At 49.1% G+C, this 17,743-nt stretch overlaps 1 protein-coding gene and 1 long non-coding RNA gene across 7 annotated transcripts in view; both read left to right on the top strand.

The window, feature by feature from the left end:
* Nucleotides 1–17,743, top strand: part of Mylk (myosin light chain kinase) — a 247,208-nt gene that overhangs the window by 195,732 nt on the left and 33,733 nt on the right. For all 6 annotated transcript variants that reach the window (NM_001105874.2, XM_006248434.5, XM_039088119.2 and 3 more), the window contains 3 exons: nt 8,439–8,741; nt 17,482–17,514; nt 17,614–17,707. In NM_001105874.2, coding sequence (NP_001099344.2) covers nt 8,439–8,741; nt 17,482–17,514; nt 17,614–17,707 — 430 coding nt within the window. The remainder of the gene's footprint in view (nt 1–8,438; nt 8,742–17,481; nt 17,515–17,613; nt 17,708–17,743) is intronic.
* LOC134481011 (uncharacterized) lies at nt 8–6,739 on the top strand. The gene is made up of 2 exons (XR_010056154.1): nt 8–6,534; nt 6,567–6,739. It is a non-coding gene; the product is annotated as an uncharacterized LOC134481011 (long non-coding RNA).

Below are 17,743 nucleotides of genomic sequence, written 5' to 3'. Positions count from 1 at the left end.
GTGAGTCCAAGAAGCCCTAAGCAGGAAGATCGAGCGGGGGACAAAAGGCGTGAGCCCCAGGATGGTACCACCTTCCTCTTTGCTTCCTAGTTCTCTGCCTTCTCCGCCCCTTACCCTCACACAGACGGATGCCTGCCTCTGCTTCACTCCCTGCCACCTTCCACTCCCTGAGCCTCCTCCTTGTTTCTCCACATTCCTGCCCATCAGAGATCCCTTGTCCTTCCGCTGCTGTTCTTCCGGGTGGCTTTGGGCTTCCGGGTGGCTTTCACTTTCCCTGTCTCATGCCCACCACTCTCTGATCCCCTCTGTGTCTTAGTTAGGTTTTCTACGGCTGTGCGGAAGCACCAGACCGAGGCAGCTTTGAGAAGTCAGGGTTTCTTTGGGGCTATGGTTCTAGAGGGATAAGAGTTCATCACCCTCGTGCTGGGGAGCATGGCGGCAGGCCGACAGCACTGGAGCAGCACCGAGAGCTCACATCTCAACCTATAAACAAACAGCAGACAGGACTAACGAGACAGCTTACGTCTTTTGAAACCTTAAAGCCTACCGCTAGGGACGTACTTCCTCTAGCTAATAACCCTCCTAATTCTCCTCAAAAAAAAAACAAAAAAAAAAAAAACAAAAAAAAAAAACAAAAACAAAAAAAAAACCCACCAACAAGGAACCAAGTATTCAAAGACTCAGGACTTGTGGGGGACATCTGATTCAAACCACTATAAACTGCAAATCCCCACCTAGGATCAGGGCCATTTCCTCTTACTTTGAGGGGCTGGAGCATGGAGCCCAAGTGCACACTCGTGTACCCCGTGCACACTCTTGGTTTTACGTGCACACTCCAGGCTGTACTCTGGTGCCCCTAGGCTGAGGTATCAGTGACCCTCAGAACTTTTTATTCCTGTCTGGAGACATGCTCCCCATGGCCATCTGTCCATCCCCACCCGACCCCCAGCACACACACAAAGCCCTTCAGCCTCTAGCTTCACAGAGAACTATGAGGCATTAGGTAAGACTTCTCTGACCTTGATGGCCCCCAGACCTCCAGGTAACTGTATATCATGCCATCAATGGCTCCTTTACCTTTGGGAGGGCTCTTTTCTTTGGTCCGGTTCCCAGGCTCTTGGGGCTCCACCATCCTCAGCTCACTAAGATTTTCATTCCCTGCTTGTTCCTCACAGCCGCAACAGAAGTTGTCTTAGCCAAATGCACGGGTGTTACCCTCCTGCAGTGATTGGCCTTCCTGCAGTGCTCTGCTTTCTGTGCCCCCACCCCTGGGCTAACCCTGTGGCAGAGTGGTCTCTGCCCCTTTGCCCCTGGCCCTCTGCAGCTACCTGCCCCTTGCTCCCATGTTGCTTAGTCTAGAGAGACTGCTCCTGTAAGGTCACTGTGAGGCCTAATCCTAAATTCTTTGCCCTTTCCATATCTCTGACTCCCAAGTAAGTTAGAACCCACATTTAGACCAAGTCTCGAGATTTCGTGTTCCCTTCTTTCCTAGCAACTGTTCCTATGTCCCAGCCTTTCTTCTGACACATCTAGCTGCTTTCTGTGTGGTTTCCTTCAGTGGGCAATGCTCAGTGTCTTCCCTCACTCATGGTTCCCCATGTGGCAGGTGCATAGCACAGTAGAGGGACACATGAAGGGGCAGCTAGGAGGACAGTGGGCTGTGTCTTGTGCCTGTGTGGGCCTCCACGTGTGGGATGCATGGAAGACTCTGACCTGGTATTTAATGGCATGCACATTAAACTCGAGTAGGTTTTCCAGTCAATCTTGACTTTCAGGATTGTTGGGCTCCCTTTTGTAAAAATTAGACAAAGGGGCTCCTTTAGGTTCAGCGTGAAGACTACTCCCCATCTCACAGCAGGGCTCACAGGCCTGTAGAACAAAAGAATGTTAGGAAAGGATTCATGAGCCACAGTGGTTAGAACCCACCCCTAGGGGTCTGTGGAACTTTCCAGGGATGAAGTTGTCAGTTGGAGATGACTCAGACACTCTTAGTCCTCGGTCACTTTGGGGTCCCTAACTTTGGTCCTAGTCCTCCTTCTCCATCTTTATCTACTATCCTCACCTTAGGCCCGAGATGGATAGGTTCATTGCCTTAGACTCTCAAACACCTGCTCTCCAGGTATGCCCATGGGCCTGTGGATGGGTAAAGAGTGGAGGAGAGCTCCAAGACAAAGAAACGTCTTGGTGATAGGCAGTCTGTAGGACATCTTGGTGATAGGCAGTCTGTTGGACATCTTGGTGATAGGCAGTCTGTTGGACATCTTGGTGATAGGCAGTCTGTTGGACATCTTGGTGATAGGCAGTCTGTTGGACATCTTGGTGATAGGCAGTCTGTTGGACATCTTGGTGATAAGCAGTCTGTAGGACATCTTGGTGATACACAGTCTGTAGGACATCTTGGTGATACGCAGTCTGTAGGACATCTTGGTGATAGGCAGTCTGTTGGACATCTTGGTGATAGGCAGTCTGTTAGCCATCTTGGTGATAGGCAGTCTGTTGGACATCTTGGTGATAGGCAGTCTGTTGGACATCTTGGTGATAGGCAGTCTGTTAGCCATCTTGGTGATAGGCAGTCTGTTAGACAGCTGCTCCATGCTCAGGAGTTCACCCATGGCCTCAGTTCTCCAGCCCACATTTTCTCACTTCAACCTTGGGGTGCCTTGCAGCTTCTTTCTCCAGGCCCTAAGCCCTAGGGAAGAAGTATTTCTTGGAGTGGGGATCAAGGACACAGAGAAGTCATCTCCCTCTTCCTCCCACCATGGAAGCCATCTCTCTCTTCCTATCTCTTGTCCCTTCCCTCTCCCTGTCTGGGTCTTCACCCAGTGCCCATCATTCTAGCTCACGTTCCTTCTTCCTTTTGGCTTCCTTGGACCCCTTCCTTTGCGTTCTTAGATTGTGGATCTGGAAGTGGACCAGGGAATGAGTTTCTGGTTTTAAGGGGAACCACTCCATCCTCTAGCTCTCTTTGGTGACCCTAGGTGTTGACTTCTCTAATTTCCCAAGGAGTCAGGAATTTGGGGGCAGGGGGAGCTTACATTGGAGATCCAACTTGCTGCACACTTAGTCCTACACCCATCTCCAGGCATCAGCACACTGCCTTCCTCAGCATTTCCCATCCACCTGCCCCCGTGTGGGTTCACCAACCTTGAACTGCTTTTCTGAAACCAGTGCCCCCTACCCGTACCCGGGCCACCCCGTGTGGTGCCACACTCCCCTTCCCCCAGCCCCACTGCAGGAGCTGCAGTTCTGGCCTTTTATGGTTGAGTTTCTCATTCTCCACGGCCAGTGCTGACAGGGCCATCGGTGTGGCTGCCTGCCAACTGGCAGGAGCAACATGTTAAATGCCGTCCTAGGAGGGGAATGGAATGGGGAGCAGGCTCTCTGTCTGCCTCCCCCACCCCAGAGCTAAGAATAGAAACACTCAATAAAATGAAGACTTGTATTGATGGCCGAAGCAAAGCTACATTCATTCAGAGCCTGTGCATTTAGACGTAGGCCAAAGTAAACCAGGGTTAAGCTGATTTACCTGGTGTCTCCGGGGACATCTGCATCTTATCTGATTGGGTGTATTAAGTAGATGTAAACGTAAACGAGATAAAGTAGAAATTGTTCCACCTATTCCGGACGGTTTGCAAGCACTTGAAAAGCAGCCACTTACTTGATGGGCCAACTAAATAAGGCCACTTAAATGTGACTTATACTCTTTGAGCTGCAGAAGTCTCTTGTGGCATATTCTCTGAAGAGCTGCCTTCTTTTCAGATCAACAAAAACCAGCCCTTCCCCCGGTTGGTTTACGTGAGGGAGACTTAGCTATTTCTGGGGCTCATTATTGTATTTTAAGAAGCAACCGTAAGAATGAGCTTTGCTGCCCGGCCTGGGCCTGGGCCTGAGCCTGCTGGGCTGCTCTGCATGACCTGGGAGACGATGAGGGAGGAGCAGTAGATCCAGATGGATTCTTTCATATCACTCACCCAACATGAGGAAAACAGACCTCCACCTCACTCTCAGGGAGAAAAAGTAACGAGAACCCTAGACACCCAACCTACACCAGCTACATTCTAAATTTAAAGCTTATGTGATTTGGAAGGGGTGGAGATACTCCTTAAAGAAGCTTGACTTACCAGTGTAAGCAAGATGCTAGCTTGATCTCATTCTGCCTGACAGCCTAGAAAGGAGCAAATCCAGTCTGGGTGCACAGAGCTGTGGGACACTCCTGTGCCTTTGGCCATGACTAGTGAGTGTTCCCGCTTGCTCTGATAATGCACCCTGACTGAAGGCAATGTAGGGAGAAACGGTTGTTTGGCTCCCAATTCTGGCTTAGAGTCCAGCATCTCAGGGCAGTCTAGGCTGGAACTTCATGGCCAAGAGCAAAGAGACCAAATGGGTCACCGTGTGCTCCCTTGCTCTCAGCTAACTTATTCCCTTCATACTCTCCAGGATGCCCTGCCTAGGGACTCTACATCCACAATGGCCTGCATCTTCCTACATCAGTTAACAGTCAAGAACTTCCCCACAGATATGCCCACAAGCCAACCTGATCTGTAGAAGTCCTTGTTAAGGCCTTCTTCCCAGCTGATTCATGGTTCTGTCAAACTGACAGTTAAAACCAACCAGCACAGTGAATTTACCTTCAGCCTCTTAGAGCCTCTTTTCAAGATTGTGCTACCATTCAGGTCAGCAGCTGTCGGATTCTGGATCTGTGCTTGGCCATCCAGGCAGGCCTAGCCTAGACAGACAAGATGTGGGCAAACACAGAGAGGGCAAAGGGAAGCCAGGCTGATGGGAGGTTCGCAGACAAGGTCCTCTGGGTTCCCAGGAATAGCAACCCTCTACTGAGCATAAACTTGAAGCTGGAGCTGTGAGGAACCCTTCCCTTGGAAGGGTTTCCCATTCTGCCAGCCATGTCTCCAGGGAGCCCTGGGAGAATTCTGAGGAAGTGAGGGTCGGGCTGTAGCCAGCAAGCTAGTCTCTCGTTTGCCAGGCACTGTCCAGGCTGAATGTCTGTCTTTAGCAAAGAGGCTCATGGGAGAACCCTCGTCCCACCCAATGGTTAGATCAATTCATGTGGGCTCTGTACTTGGAAAGGATGGAGAGCATCAGACATAGTCGTGGCTCTGAGGACCAGCAGGGAGGAGGGATCCTAAACTTCTAGGACTCCTGAACTCTTCCTGGGGGTCAAATCCCTTCACAGAGGCAACATTTTACTCATAATGCAAGCCTCCTTCCCCACATTTTGCACCTTCTCCCTTGCTGCCTGAGGGAAACCCCACCACATGTAAATTAGAGATGTCAAGGGTAGGAGCTCATAGCAACTCTTCTGCAACATTGATCTCTCCAAGTTGTTTTTTTCCAAAGCAAACCAGAGAGAAGGAAATCAGCCAACAGCCAGGGTCTTCACTTGTATAAACTTCCAAGACTAAGTCTGCCAGGAAGTCTGGGGCAGGGACAGTAAGGACTTCTCACCCCTCGGCAGACTCTTTGACTTCCTTAGCTGGTTTCCAGAGGACTTGAGCCACTTGCCTCTAAGAGTATTTAGAATAATAAACATCTTTGCCAACACCAGAAATGTTTCTTAAAAAGACCAATATATCCTTCAGAACAAACAGATTTTCTAAGAGAACATCTTAAACAACCAGTGAAAGTGGCTCCATTGCAGGAGGCCTCCCGTGTCGCTGGGAAGCTGAGAAGTGGCCCTGACATGACTTAAAACAACTGGTAGAAGTGGTTCCCTTACAGGAGGCCTCCAGCATCACTGTGACGCTCACGGCAATGATGGGAGGTGGCTCTCTGGGAGCAAATGAACCCCAGGCAGCAAAGATCAAGCTAGAATATCAAAGGAGACACGGGATTAGGGGTGGCGTTCAATGGGTAGAGTGCCTGTCTAGGATGTGTGAAACCTTGAGTTCTGAGCCCATCATCTCATACACTAGGTATCCTGGGGAATGAATGCCCGTAATGGAAGTAATCTGAATGTGCAGTTGGGAGGACCAGAAGTTCGGGATCACCTTGGACCAGGGAATGAGTTCCAGGCCCACATAGATAGATAGATAGATAGATAGATAGATAGATAGATAGATAGATAGATAGATAGATAGATAGATAGATAGATAGATAGGGAATGAGTTCCAGGCCCACATAGATAGATAGATAGATAGATAGATAGATAGATAGATAGATAGATAGATAGATAGATAGATAGATAGATAGATAGACAGACAGGGAATGAGTTCCAGGCCCACATAGATAGATAGATAGATAGATAGATAGATAGATAGATAGATAGATAGGGAATGAGTTCCAGGCCCACATAGATAGATAGATAGATAGATAGATAGATAGATAGATAGATAGATAGATAGATAGATAGATAGACAGACAGATACATACATACATACATACACTCATAGAAAGAAAGATAGATAGATAGATACATACATACATACATACATACACTCATAGAAAGAAAGATAGATAGATGCATAGATAGATACATAGATAGATTCAAGAAAGAAAGAAAAATAGGTAGATAGATAGGTAGATAGATAGATAGATAGATAGATAGATAGATAGATAGATAGATAGATAGATATCGAGGAGAAGAAAATAGTTAAAATAGAGGAGGGGTGAGAAGGAATGTGTGTGTACATATGAATGTCCACAAAATAAACAGTTAAAATTAATATTTAGTGATTTAAAAATAAATTTATTTATTTGAATTCATTTAAAAAATAAAAAGAGAGGGGGAAAGAATTAAAAAGGAGAAGGGGGGTTGGGGATTTAGCTCAGTGGTAGAGCCCTGAGTTCAGTTCCCAGCTCCGAAAAAAAAAAAAGAAAAGAAAAGAAAAGAGAAAAAAGGAGAAGGGATGAAAAGGAATGTTGTGTACATATGAATATGCACTTTTATATTTGCATGTGTGCAGCATCATGAATATCTATCCTCACACAGGCACACACAGATGTTCCTTCCCAGAGTCCTAGGGTCATTTTTCAGAATCCCTTTGGCCTTCCTGTCTGGACTGGGCTTGAGAGGGGAAACAAAAGCCATGTTCTTACCTGTGTTTGTTTACTTGGTTCTTGCAGAAACCCGAAGACGTACACGTTAACACCTTTTTCCCAGTGAAAAAGACAAACGAAGTGGCCTTAAAGTTACTGACTGACATTCACATACAAATCCACATAACATAGTTTTAATCACTATTTTGTGAGGAAACTCGAACTCAGTTGAGAACGAAGGGTTTTGTGTAGTTAGCAGATAGCTGTGGCTAGCCAAACAACTGCAGAAACTAACCAGAGAAATACAAGTTTTGTTCAGATAAGCGACAAAGGACTCGGGAAACTCGGAGACTTCATTAAACCGTTGGCTGCCATGACTTGGCTTGAAATGAACAGCATTACTGGCCTAAGCCAAGGTCATCTGGGAGGGAAGGCGGCCAGCCAACAGGCCCACTTCTCTTCTGTCTTCAGTCCATTTTCTGTCCCTTAGTTAAGGGCAGGAATGATATATAGCTGTGGGTCACTTCTGAAATTCTTTATCTCATTGCATACCAGTCCCATGAAAGTTGAAGATGTTGGGTAAAGGTTGTTGCCTCGTGGTAACACGTGTGTTTGGCATGTATGGTATTCTGCAGCACCAAACCCCAAAACAGCAACAAAGAGGAAATGCAGGAGTGTTTTTCTTTTCAATCCACTATAAAGTTAGAAATAAGCTTCTTATTGATAATAACGATCGGTCAAGTTGGCCACCTTCTAACAACACCTCACAAGAGTTTTTGCTATTTCCTGCACTGTCCATATAAGGAAACTAAAGTACAGAGCATTTAATAGCTCCTGAGCAGGGACAGAGCTCTGTTCAAAGCCAGATCGACCTGATTAAAGAGCTTATCTACTGTGCTATCAAACCCCTCAAAGGGACCGGTGTTTCCCAAGTTCCTAAGAACTTGGACACTGGCTTTGAGCCTGACAGATACATCAACACACACACACACACACACACACACACACACACACACACACACACACATGCTCACACACACAACTTTCTCTCAAAACATTTTTCATGGGAAATAGTCCACAACTCCTACACAGCTTCCTAGATCTGTTTACTCTGAAAAAAAAATATGTTTATGACTTGGACAAAGTACAGGAAACCATGACTTATGGTCTGAACAAGCAGCCAAAGGTAGAGTTTCTTTCAAACAAGAAACTGGTAGGTTTATGCATTGCAGCCCCAGTGATGCATAAAACATTAGAGCCAGACATGGGGAAGCAGGCTGGGATTCGCTACCCATGGCAGAACTAAGTCCAGAACATTGTCGGTTTAGGACTAGATGATGCTGGCATATGGTGTGGGCATGAGAAGGGGCATCCTGGACTTCATTCCCATCATGGAGGCTCTATTTCTATAGACTACAAGTGACATTGTGCTTCTTCATCCCCAGATAAGCCAGACCCCCCGGCTGGCACACCTTGTGCTTCTGACATACGGAGTTCCTCGCTCACCCTGTCCTGGTATGGCTCCTCGTATGATGGGGGCAGTGCCGTACAGTCCTACAATGTTGAGATCTGGGACACGGAGGACAAGGTGTGGACAGAGCTAGCCACGTGCCGCAGCACCTCTTTCAATGTCCAAGACCTGCTGCCTGACCGCGAGTATAAATTCCGAGTACGTGCAGTCAACGTCTACGGAACCAGCGAGCCGAGCCAGGAGTCTGAGCTCACCGCAGTGGGAGAGAAGCCTGAAGGTAGGGCTGCCTTCATTTCTTCATGGCCTTGAAATACGTACACATCCATCCGGACAGATTTCACAGAGGTGTCAGGACTTAGGAGATAGGACAGCTAAAGAACTTAAGTTGTGAGAGGAAATACACAGACAACTACAATGAGTCAGACTGCATCTCACTAGGGCGACGTAAATAAAGGGAAGGATGGAAGTTTTCCCGGAGGGGCTGAAAGGCTTCCTAGGGGAGGCGGCACTTCCGCTTGGGTATGCTGAGAAGCAGGGGAAAGGAGGAAGAGCATTCCCACGGAGGATGCCACAGCCTGAGCAAGGGTAAGGAGTGACAGAAACTGGTGGCATTTGAAAGGCTTAAGTGTAGCTAGGGCGTATGTCACGGGAGGAAGAACAGAAGGAATTAAAGCAGAAAGGGTGGTTTAGAAAATTACAACGCTCTCGAAAGCTCTGCAGACGAGAGTCCATGCGGTTGGTACTTTAGAAGGGAAACTTGTGATGTAGTCGAGCTCTGCTACTCAACATGGCAGCCTTCTGCACCTCATCCCAGCATCCCCGGGCTGCCTGAAGCTTCGTTTTGACACGATTTGCTCCTGAGGTCACTCATGTACCCATGAGCATCTGAGGAACCTTAGGGTTGATGATGGACTAGAAGGATGAGTTTGGAGTCAGCCTGGTACCAGATGAGCCTCTGTGAACGAAGCCTAGCAGAGGGATGGGAAGGGGACGAGCCGAAGTTCCATAGGATGGAGAGGACCATTCCTGTTGATTTGGGGGCAAGGGTGTTAGAGAGAGCTGAGAGATTTCTAAGAGGACTCTCATCCCTGGCTTGGATGACTCAACACACATTCAAGAGACAATGGAGGTTTTATTAGCTTGAGTCTTGTGACTGATGCAGACATTGAGTATCTGCTGTAGGCTAACAGACAGCATGTGTATCACTATGCAGTCTCCATCCCCCTTGGTCCCAGCAGCCCAGTGAGGCAGGGATTGCCATTGTCCTCCTCTGACGAGGAAACTGAGGACAGAGAAACTTCTTGCCTAGGTCACACAGAGCTTGTGACCAGTGAGTAGAACTTGAACCCAGAGCTGTCTAGCCCAGAGCTTGTTCTCCTTTGGTCAGAAGAGGTTAGTTGGGCTGTCTCCCTACTGGCCCGAGGTACTTGAAGGTTAGGTAACAGAGAGCCTGGGAGAAGATGAAGGGTTTGGTTTCAAACTGGTTTAGTAGAGCCATCTGAGGGATACCCAGGCCACTGGGTCTCAACCACAGGAGGAAAAGTCAAACAAGGGCTATAGATTTGGAATGTTTCCCTGTCTAATAGACAACTAAATAACATCATCGAGGTCACCTGGATATTAGAAGAGGTCAACACCAGTGCCGTAGTGTGAAAGCCCATGGGTCTAGAAGACGTCTGGTGCTCACTGTGGACATGGCGGCAGGGCAAGTTGCAAGTGAACTGTATTCAATGCTAAAGAGATGGAAACTTGGGAACACTGGGATCGCCTGTTGTTTGATAGTGATCTTTGAAAGAAAAGTCCATAGAGCTGCCACAGGGTGGAAAAGTGGTTTCCCTGGTGAGGGAATGAATGGGAGAGGATAGAAGTATATGCTATTTATTGCTGCGTTTATGCAAAGAGAGGGGAAAGGGTGCTGTGGGTTTAAGACAGAGAAGGTGGTGAACAGAAGGGACCATGCTCTTGGGGAAATATTAAGGGAGTCAAGTAGACACCTTCGTGGGACACGTGGGTATCAAAGGAGACAGGGAGAGAGCCGTCCTGGAAGGACCGTGCAACCCAGGGGCATCCAGAGTGTGAAGCTGTCTTTATGATTACTTCCCGGGCTTCCAAATTCAGGTATAAAACAGTCCTCAAATTACGCAAGGGCTCCAGAAAGAAGGAAGTAGATGCTAGTGGAAAACAAACCAACTTCACACTGTCATCTAGCCAGTCGCATGCTGGAAACCTTCACTTCCGAACCCTTAGGTATAGTCAGGCATGGCTCTGTGATTGCCACAGTGGTCCCAGAGGAAGCTGGCCTGGGTCCTGGCTCATGGCAGCTTTCACAAAGCTATGATCCACTGGCTGCTTACAGTTTATGTTGGGGAAACTGAATAATAATGCCACCATCTGCTGTCCTCCTAACACTCCAACACACACGCATACTACACACACACACACACACACACACACACACACACACATGCATACTACACACACACACACATACACACACATGCATACTACACACACACACATACACACACATGCATACTACACACATACACACACATACACACACATGCATACTACACACATACACACACACACACATGCATACCACACACATACACACACATGCATACTACACACACACATACACACACATGCATACCACACACATACACATACACACATACACACACATGCATACTACACACATACACACACATGCATACCACACACATACACACATGCATACTACACACACACATACACACACACACACACACACACACACACACACACACACACACACTCAGCATCCTTCTGCAGTGGACGACTTAGGCAACCAGCAGAATAGGGTGGGTCAGAGAGCATTTTTAGGATATTATTTGGGGAGTGACAGGTATAGAGAAAGCATGTTCCTTAACTGGCTGGAATTCATCCAGGCCCTGCTGTACAAACCAGAAGTGATCAGAATTCCTGATCAACTCGGGAGCCTGATGGGGGAGGCGTGGCTTTCAGGAGGCGAAAGCTGGGGCACCCAGGACTATGGGGAGGGCCTTGCCCTTGAACTCCACAGCAGACAGTCCTGTGCACCCTCCAGAACCCTCCCACTGCCACAGACAAACAGAAATGGGGAGATTGCCTAAAATCCAGAGGAAGGGTCCAGGCCATTCAGGGCTTCCAGACAGGAAGCTACTCCTACTCCAGGCCGGGTTGTCTTATCCAAGAGGGAGGGGGAGGGGAAGAATTGTTTACACAAGCTAAGACTGAGCACAGGGGACAATCTGCAGGGGCACAGGAGGGGAGGAAAGGGAGGAGAAGAGGGGTGTGGAGATGCCCCAAACCAAAGTCTTCTGTGGACTCCTCAGGTCCTGTGAGTTCTAAGCAGGGGTAGCTCTCTATTTAAAGGGGAAGTGTCGGTCTTGGAGGTGTGGTGGAGAATGCGTGTGTGAGTGTTGGTGGACAAGCAGGAGAAGCAGCAGTTATCAGGTCACTTCAGTGGACTGATGTGCTATGAGGTCGTCTTACGAAAAGCGATGACAATTGACCCTCACTCCATAAAGCCCTGCTGGGTTGACTCTCCTGTCACCAGTCTTGTCCTGGCAGCTTCCACTTTCAACCTCATCTTGATCCTGGGTTCCATCTATTTTCAACCCGTCCCGTGTCCTGTATCCCCAGTGTCTAGGACAGCCCCAGCAACACTGGAGGGATACAGTGGAAGACTGAAAAGGAGGGCTTCCCATCAGCTCCAGTGGCTTCCCTATGCCAGAGCCATCTTTCAGATCCTGGACATGACAGCATCCTGCCCAATCTCACTAGGCCTAAGTGAACAGAGGCAGCCATCTTGTTGTCCCATCCCAGCCACGTCTTAGATTCCCCTCCCTGCTGATCCTGCTGATCCTGCTGATCCTGCTGATCCTGCTGACTTTGGAGTCCCCGCCGTCCTTGCTCCTACTCCTAATTTGTTCTAGGCTATAGCGTTATTAGCAAAACAGCTGTGGCTGAGGCTTCTTGCCAGTCAGCTCCTTGTATCCAAGGGATGCAGTTGGAACTCTCCAGCTAGGCTGTGGCTCTGCAGGGCTCCCAGAAGCTGTCTCCATAGCCACGCTGCCCCCTAGTGCTCACTGAGCACACAGCAGGCCTCTGTACAGAAAGGACTAGAGCTAGCTTTGTCTGGGAGACTTGATGGGACCTGCTTTGTGAGGGTCCCAGAGCTTTCCTCTCCCAATACCACCCCAGGGGGATGAGGCTCATCTGTTCACAGAGTCTCTCAGAGCCCTCTTTCAAATAACTCTTCCACGGAGCTCTTGGGCTTATGGCTTATTCTAAATATGTTTGTTTTAAACGTGTGTATGAGTGTTTTGCCTGCATGTATGTCTATATACCACATTCATGCCTTCTGAGAAGGTCAGAAGAGGGCGTCGGATCCCCTGGTACTAGAGTCACAGACAATCATTAGCTGATAATCAAACCCAGGTCCTCCAGGGGAACAGCCAGTGCTCTTAATCTTTGAGCCATCTCCCTAGCACACTAAATAGATTTAAAAAAAAAAAAACAAAACAACAACAACAACAACAAAAAACAACATTGAGTTGAAGTCCCTTCTTTCATAATTTTCATCTCCTTCCTTCATGGAAAGAGGGAGGGAGACCGAGGGCTCATCTGTGAGACGGCTACCATGTTTTGTGGTCCAGGAGCTCAGCTCACTGAATCATGCTTTCCCTCAGGGCTTCTCCTACTGTCTGCTTTTGCTCATCCTGCCCCATAGCTAGAAAGGTGAGAAAGCAGACAGACTCTAGCATCTGGGGATCGCAGTCCTCCCAGAGGAAGGCTACTCTAAACAACCAAAACAAGAGAGGGTTTGTCCCCAACTGCTGTAGATAAGTTGCAGAGTGTGAGGGCAGGCATGCGCTCACACAGGCGGGCAGGCCAGGAAGCCAGCTCTGTGACTGGAGGCAGGGTAATGGGAAGAGGCCAACTCCAGAACTAAGTCCCTCTCCACCACTAGCTGAGAAAAGCCCTGTGCTCAGTGGCTGGCAAGACCTCCTAGTAGCATTGTGTCACTCTGTCACAAGCAGGGCACAAACCACTTTTGTAGACACCAGACCAAGAAAGCCTGTATTGGTTTTCTTACATCACTGCTCAGAACACTATTTCCACACCAACTGGATGTAGCAGGGGACAAAGAAAAGGGTGACCGTCAATAAATTGGAACCACTCTTTTAGACCAGACAACACAGATCGGGACGATGAGACTTCCTGGTAAGAAATGCTGTTTCATTGTCTGTAAGACCTGGTCAGGTGACTGACATCTACCAGATAGTCATGGACCACTGGACTTGAACTCCGGCTTCCCTGAGAACCCCATGTGAAATAGCATCAATGACATAATCCGAGCAAGTGCTGACTCTGGAGTAGAGCCTGGTATGGCCTCCATAGGCCTCTGGTTCTTCTGTATGGGGCATAATATGAATGGTTCCCCCAGCTAACAGCGTTGATAAGTGATGAACAGTCTGCAGCCCTGCTTTCGCCCTAGCAAGCTTTCCGTTTAAGGCACATCCACGTCAGCCGCATCCCCTACCTTTCCTGGCTGTGCTAGCACAGAGGTTCTTCTTCCTAACAACCCCCGATACCTTCAGCATAGCCCTCTAGCGGCCCAAAGCTCTACCGAAGGCCACAGAGTAATCCACCTGTTGTTCCCACATCGGTGTGCCACGGTTCTGATGGCCAGAGGTGCCAGTGAAAGACCTGGAGCAAGCTGCACAGAATCCCTTAGAGCATCACCCCAGGGGCAGAGTGAGGTAGTCCTCCCTGAGCACCCATTTTTAAGTTCTAGGGGTCATCCTTGGGTCATCCTTGCCATTGCTGGGGCGCCAAGCACCACTCGCACCACTCAGTGCCAGCTGTATGGATCTCAAAGCATGGTAGTTAGCTCCCAACTCTCTACACTTTTCCCAGCCCCCTACACTGTCCCCAGCCTCCTACACTGTCCACAATCCCTACACTGTCCCTGGCCTGCTACACTGTCCCCAACCCCTATACTGTTCCCAACCCCTACACTGTCCCCAGCCTCCTACACTATCCCCGGCCTCCTACATTGCCCCCAATCCCTACACTGTCCCCAGTCTCCTACACTGTCCACAGCCCCCTACACTATCCCCGGCCTCCTACATTGTCCCCAATCCCTATACTGTCCCCAGCCTCCTACACTGTCCACAGCCCCCTACACTGTCCCCAGCCTCCTACACTGTCCCCAATCCCTACACTATCCCCAATCCCTACACTGTCCCCAACCCCTATACTGTTCCCAACCCCTACACTGTCCCTGGCCTCCTACACTGTCCCCAACCCCTGTTCCCAACCCCTACACTGTCCCCAGCCTCCTACATTGCCCCCAATCCCTACACTGTCCCCAGCCTCCTACACTGTCCACAGCCCCCTACACTGTCCCCAGCCTCCTACACTATCCCCGGCTTCCTACACTGTCCCCAACCCCTACACTGTCCCCAATCCCTACACTGTCCCCAACCCCTACACTGTCCCCAGCCTCCTACACTATCCCCGGCTTCCTACACTGTCCCCAACCCCTACACTGTCCCCAGCCTCCCACACTGTCCACAGCTTCCCTACACTATCCCAGGCCTCCTACACTATCCCTGGCCTCCTACATTGTCCCCCAACCCCTACATTGTCCCCAGCTCCCTGCACTGTGCCCATCTGCCTTCCCCACTTTGCTTTCCTGTGGCCATTTTCCATGTCACTTTCCCCAGACGTCTTGTGTTTAGTTTTCAAACTAAACTTTGTCAGCCACATTTGAGGAACTCTAAACAGCTTCTGGTTGTGCCTGCAAACTCTCAGAACCCTTTTTCAGGGAAGAGATACTTACCCATGTGGGCTTAGGTTAGTTTTCCTCCAATTGTCTGTTCCTGTGCGTTCGGCCCTCAGTCTGAAGGATGCATTTCCCGTCATCCACAGGTCCATCTGCCTCTGCTCCTGGCCCTCACCCCACCACAGATAAAGACTTTAGAAAGCATGCTGGTGCACAGCCCTCCCTACCAGCAGTGTCTGGCAAACCCTCTGGGTCACTGTCCTTACAAGACAAGCACCTCCACAGCTGTGTCCCCAGCCTTGCTCTGGTGGCAGCGTCAGCAAGTCAGCCTTTCAAGTCTTCCTTCCACACTCTAACACACCTCTACACTCTCTCGTGCACACATGTAATTTACACTTATGCACTGATACTCCACCACCCACATACATTTGCACATGCCATGTGGTCCCTCTCACACACATACGAATACACACAGGCAAATGCACATTCCTCCTCACACGTCTACCTCCATTTAAACAACTCTGTCTTACACACATGCATTTTCACCCACCCATGTGAACACTCTTAGATATATGACGGCACTATCCGCACTCACATACGTCCACACTACACCACATGCATGTAGCTACACTTCTGTGCTAACCTACATATATACAGACTTCCACACTAATCTTCACAGATACAGTCACAGATTTCCGTGCTGTTCTGTGCCATCCCACACACAGTCACACCGCTTTTCACATGCACGCACTCCTATGCTATCTGACACATACACACATATCCAGTACATGTACACTCACACGTCTCTGCTATCCCAAACGTGTGCGCTCACAGACTTCCACACCCACATGTGTCCTCCATGCTGTCCCTCATGGTACACTCACACATCCCATGATACCCCCATATGCTCAACATTCTTATGCACTTAAAACTATTCCATACACATACTCTCTCACACACTTGTCCCCTGTCCCACACACACATACCCTCTCTGAAAACTGTCACATCAACACCCTTCCATACATGGACTCATGCCCTCACCTCTCTCCTCACTATCATCCTTGCACGCATATACTCACACATCATTGCATGTGCATGCTTGTGCTCTCTCACACACATGCTTGTTCTCTTACACACTTCCATTTCCATGACCCTTGTCGTCACATTTACATTTGCTATGCCCTCGCTGTTTCCTCAAGACACCTCCGTTCATCCTTCCCTCAGTCGTGGCCCCATGATGGCTGAGAGCTACAGAGCATTAAAAGTCATGTGCACTGCTCCTTCCGCTTATGGACCAGGAGTCTGAGGTTCAGAAAGAAAGATACGTGGCCAAGATCAGGACGTTAGATGTCTACCAGAGCAAAGGAAATCCTGGGACTGTGAGGTAGACAAGCCTGAGGTCCTCTTGCCTGCCTCTTCCCCAGCCCTTGCTCCCGACATATGCATGAGAGCAGCCCCTTGGGCGCTCCTTGATGCTCGCATGCTAGCTCTATCTGTGTGCAGTCATTCACCCCCACTGCATCCCGTCTTCTCCTGAGAGGCCGCTCAAGGGCGTCTTCTGAGAACAGTTGTAGGCTTTGCCGTTGTCCTTTGTTGTATCGCCTTCTCCACCATCCGTCTGGTGCCACGGCGGTACATGCTTCGTTATATGACATATGTAGTTGAAGTTCACTTCAAGTTTATATGGTTTTGTTCATACATGTAAATCATGGGCTTCAGGGAGGGAAGAGAGACTGTGCCTTGTGTGTGTTGTGTTGCGTGCCCACATAGCTGGCAAGACGCTTGCTATGCCACTAGAACACCATAACAAATATTCACCAAGTGTATAAACAGACTTAACAATGGGCGTAATTATAGGTCGCTGACTTTCAGGCCATGGACCTGATAGCTAATGGGGCTGTCGCAGTTGTATGTAGGTTCTAAAATACCGAAAGGACTAGAAGAAAGGTTAATGGGGAGCTGGCTGGGGGCCACTGGGTGACAGGAGAGTATGAAGGTCAGACAGGGTAGAGGAGTCAGGAAGCCAGAGCTTGCCAATGTGCATCCGGCTCTTTTAACAGTCAGGCCTGGCCCACTTCAGGGGATGTCTGTGTGAGTCAGGTGTTCTGGGACCTGGGGGAGCCCCCATCATGCCTTGCTCTGTGTGGCCTTCAGTACTAATCACCAGGTCCTTTCTGAACCTCCTTGTCTCCTCCAGAGCCAAAGGATGAAGTGGAAGTGTCCGATGATGGTGAGTGAGGCCAGCTGTCTTTGGGACAGGCTCTTTGAATGGAGGGGCTGGGAAGGGGGGATCTGATGGCTCACGCTTACCCTGACCTGTGCCCTACAGACGAAAAGGAGCCTGAGGTTGATTACCGGACGGTGACGGTGAACACTGAACAGAAAGTATCTGATGTATATGACATTGAAGAGCGACTAGGATCGTAAGTGGAGTTCAAAACTGCCTCTGGGCCCCAGGG

Source organism: Rattus norvegicus, chromosome 11 (assembly GCF_036323735.1).
Source record: "Rattus norvegicus strain BN/NHsdMcwi chromosome 11, GRCr8, whole genome shotgun sequence".
NCBI classification, from domain to species: Eukaryota; Metazoa; Chordata; class Mammalia; order Rodentia; family Muridae; genus Rattus; species Rattus norvegicus.
The sequence above is the reverse complement of the archived record's forward strand: the minus strand, read 5'-3'. Positions and strand labels throughout refer to the sequence as shown.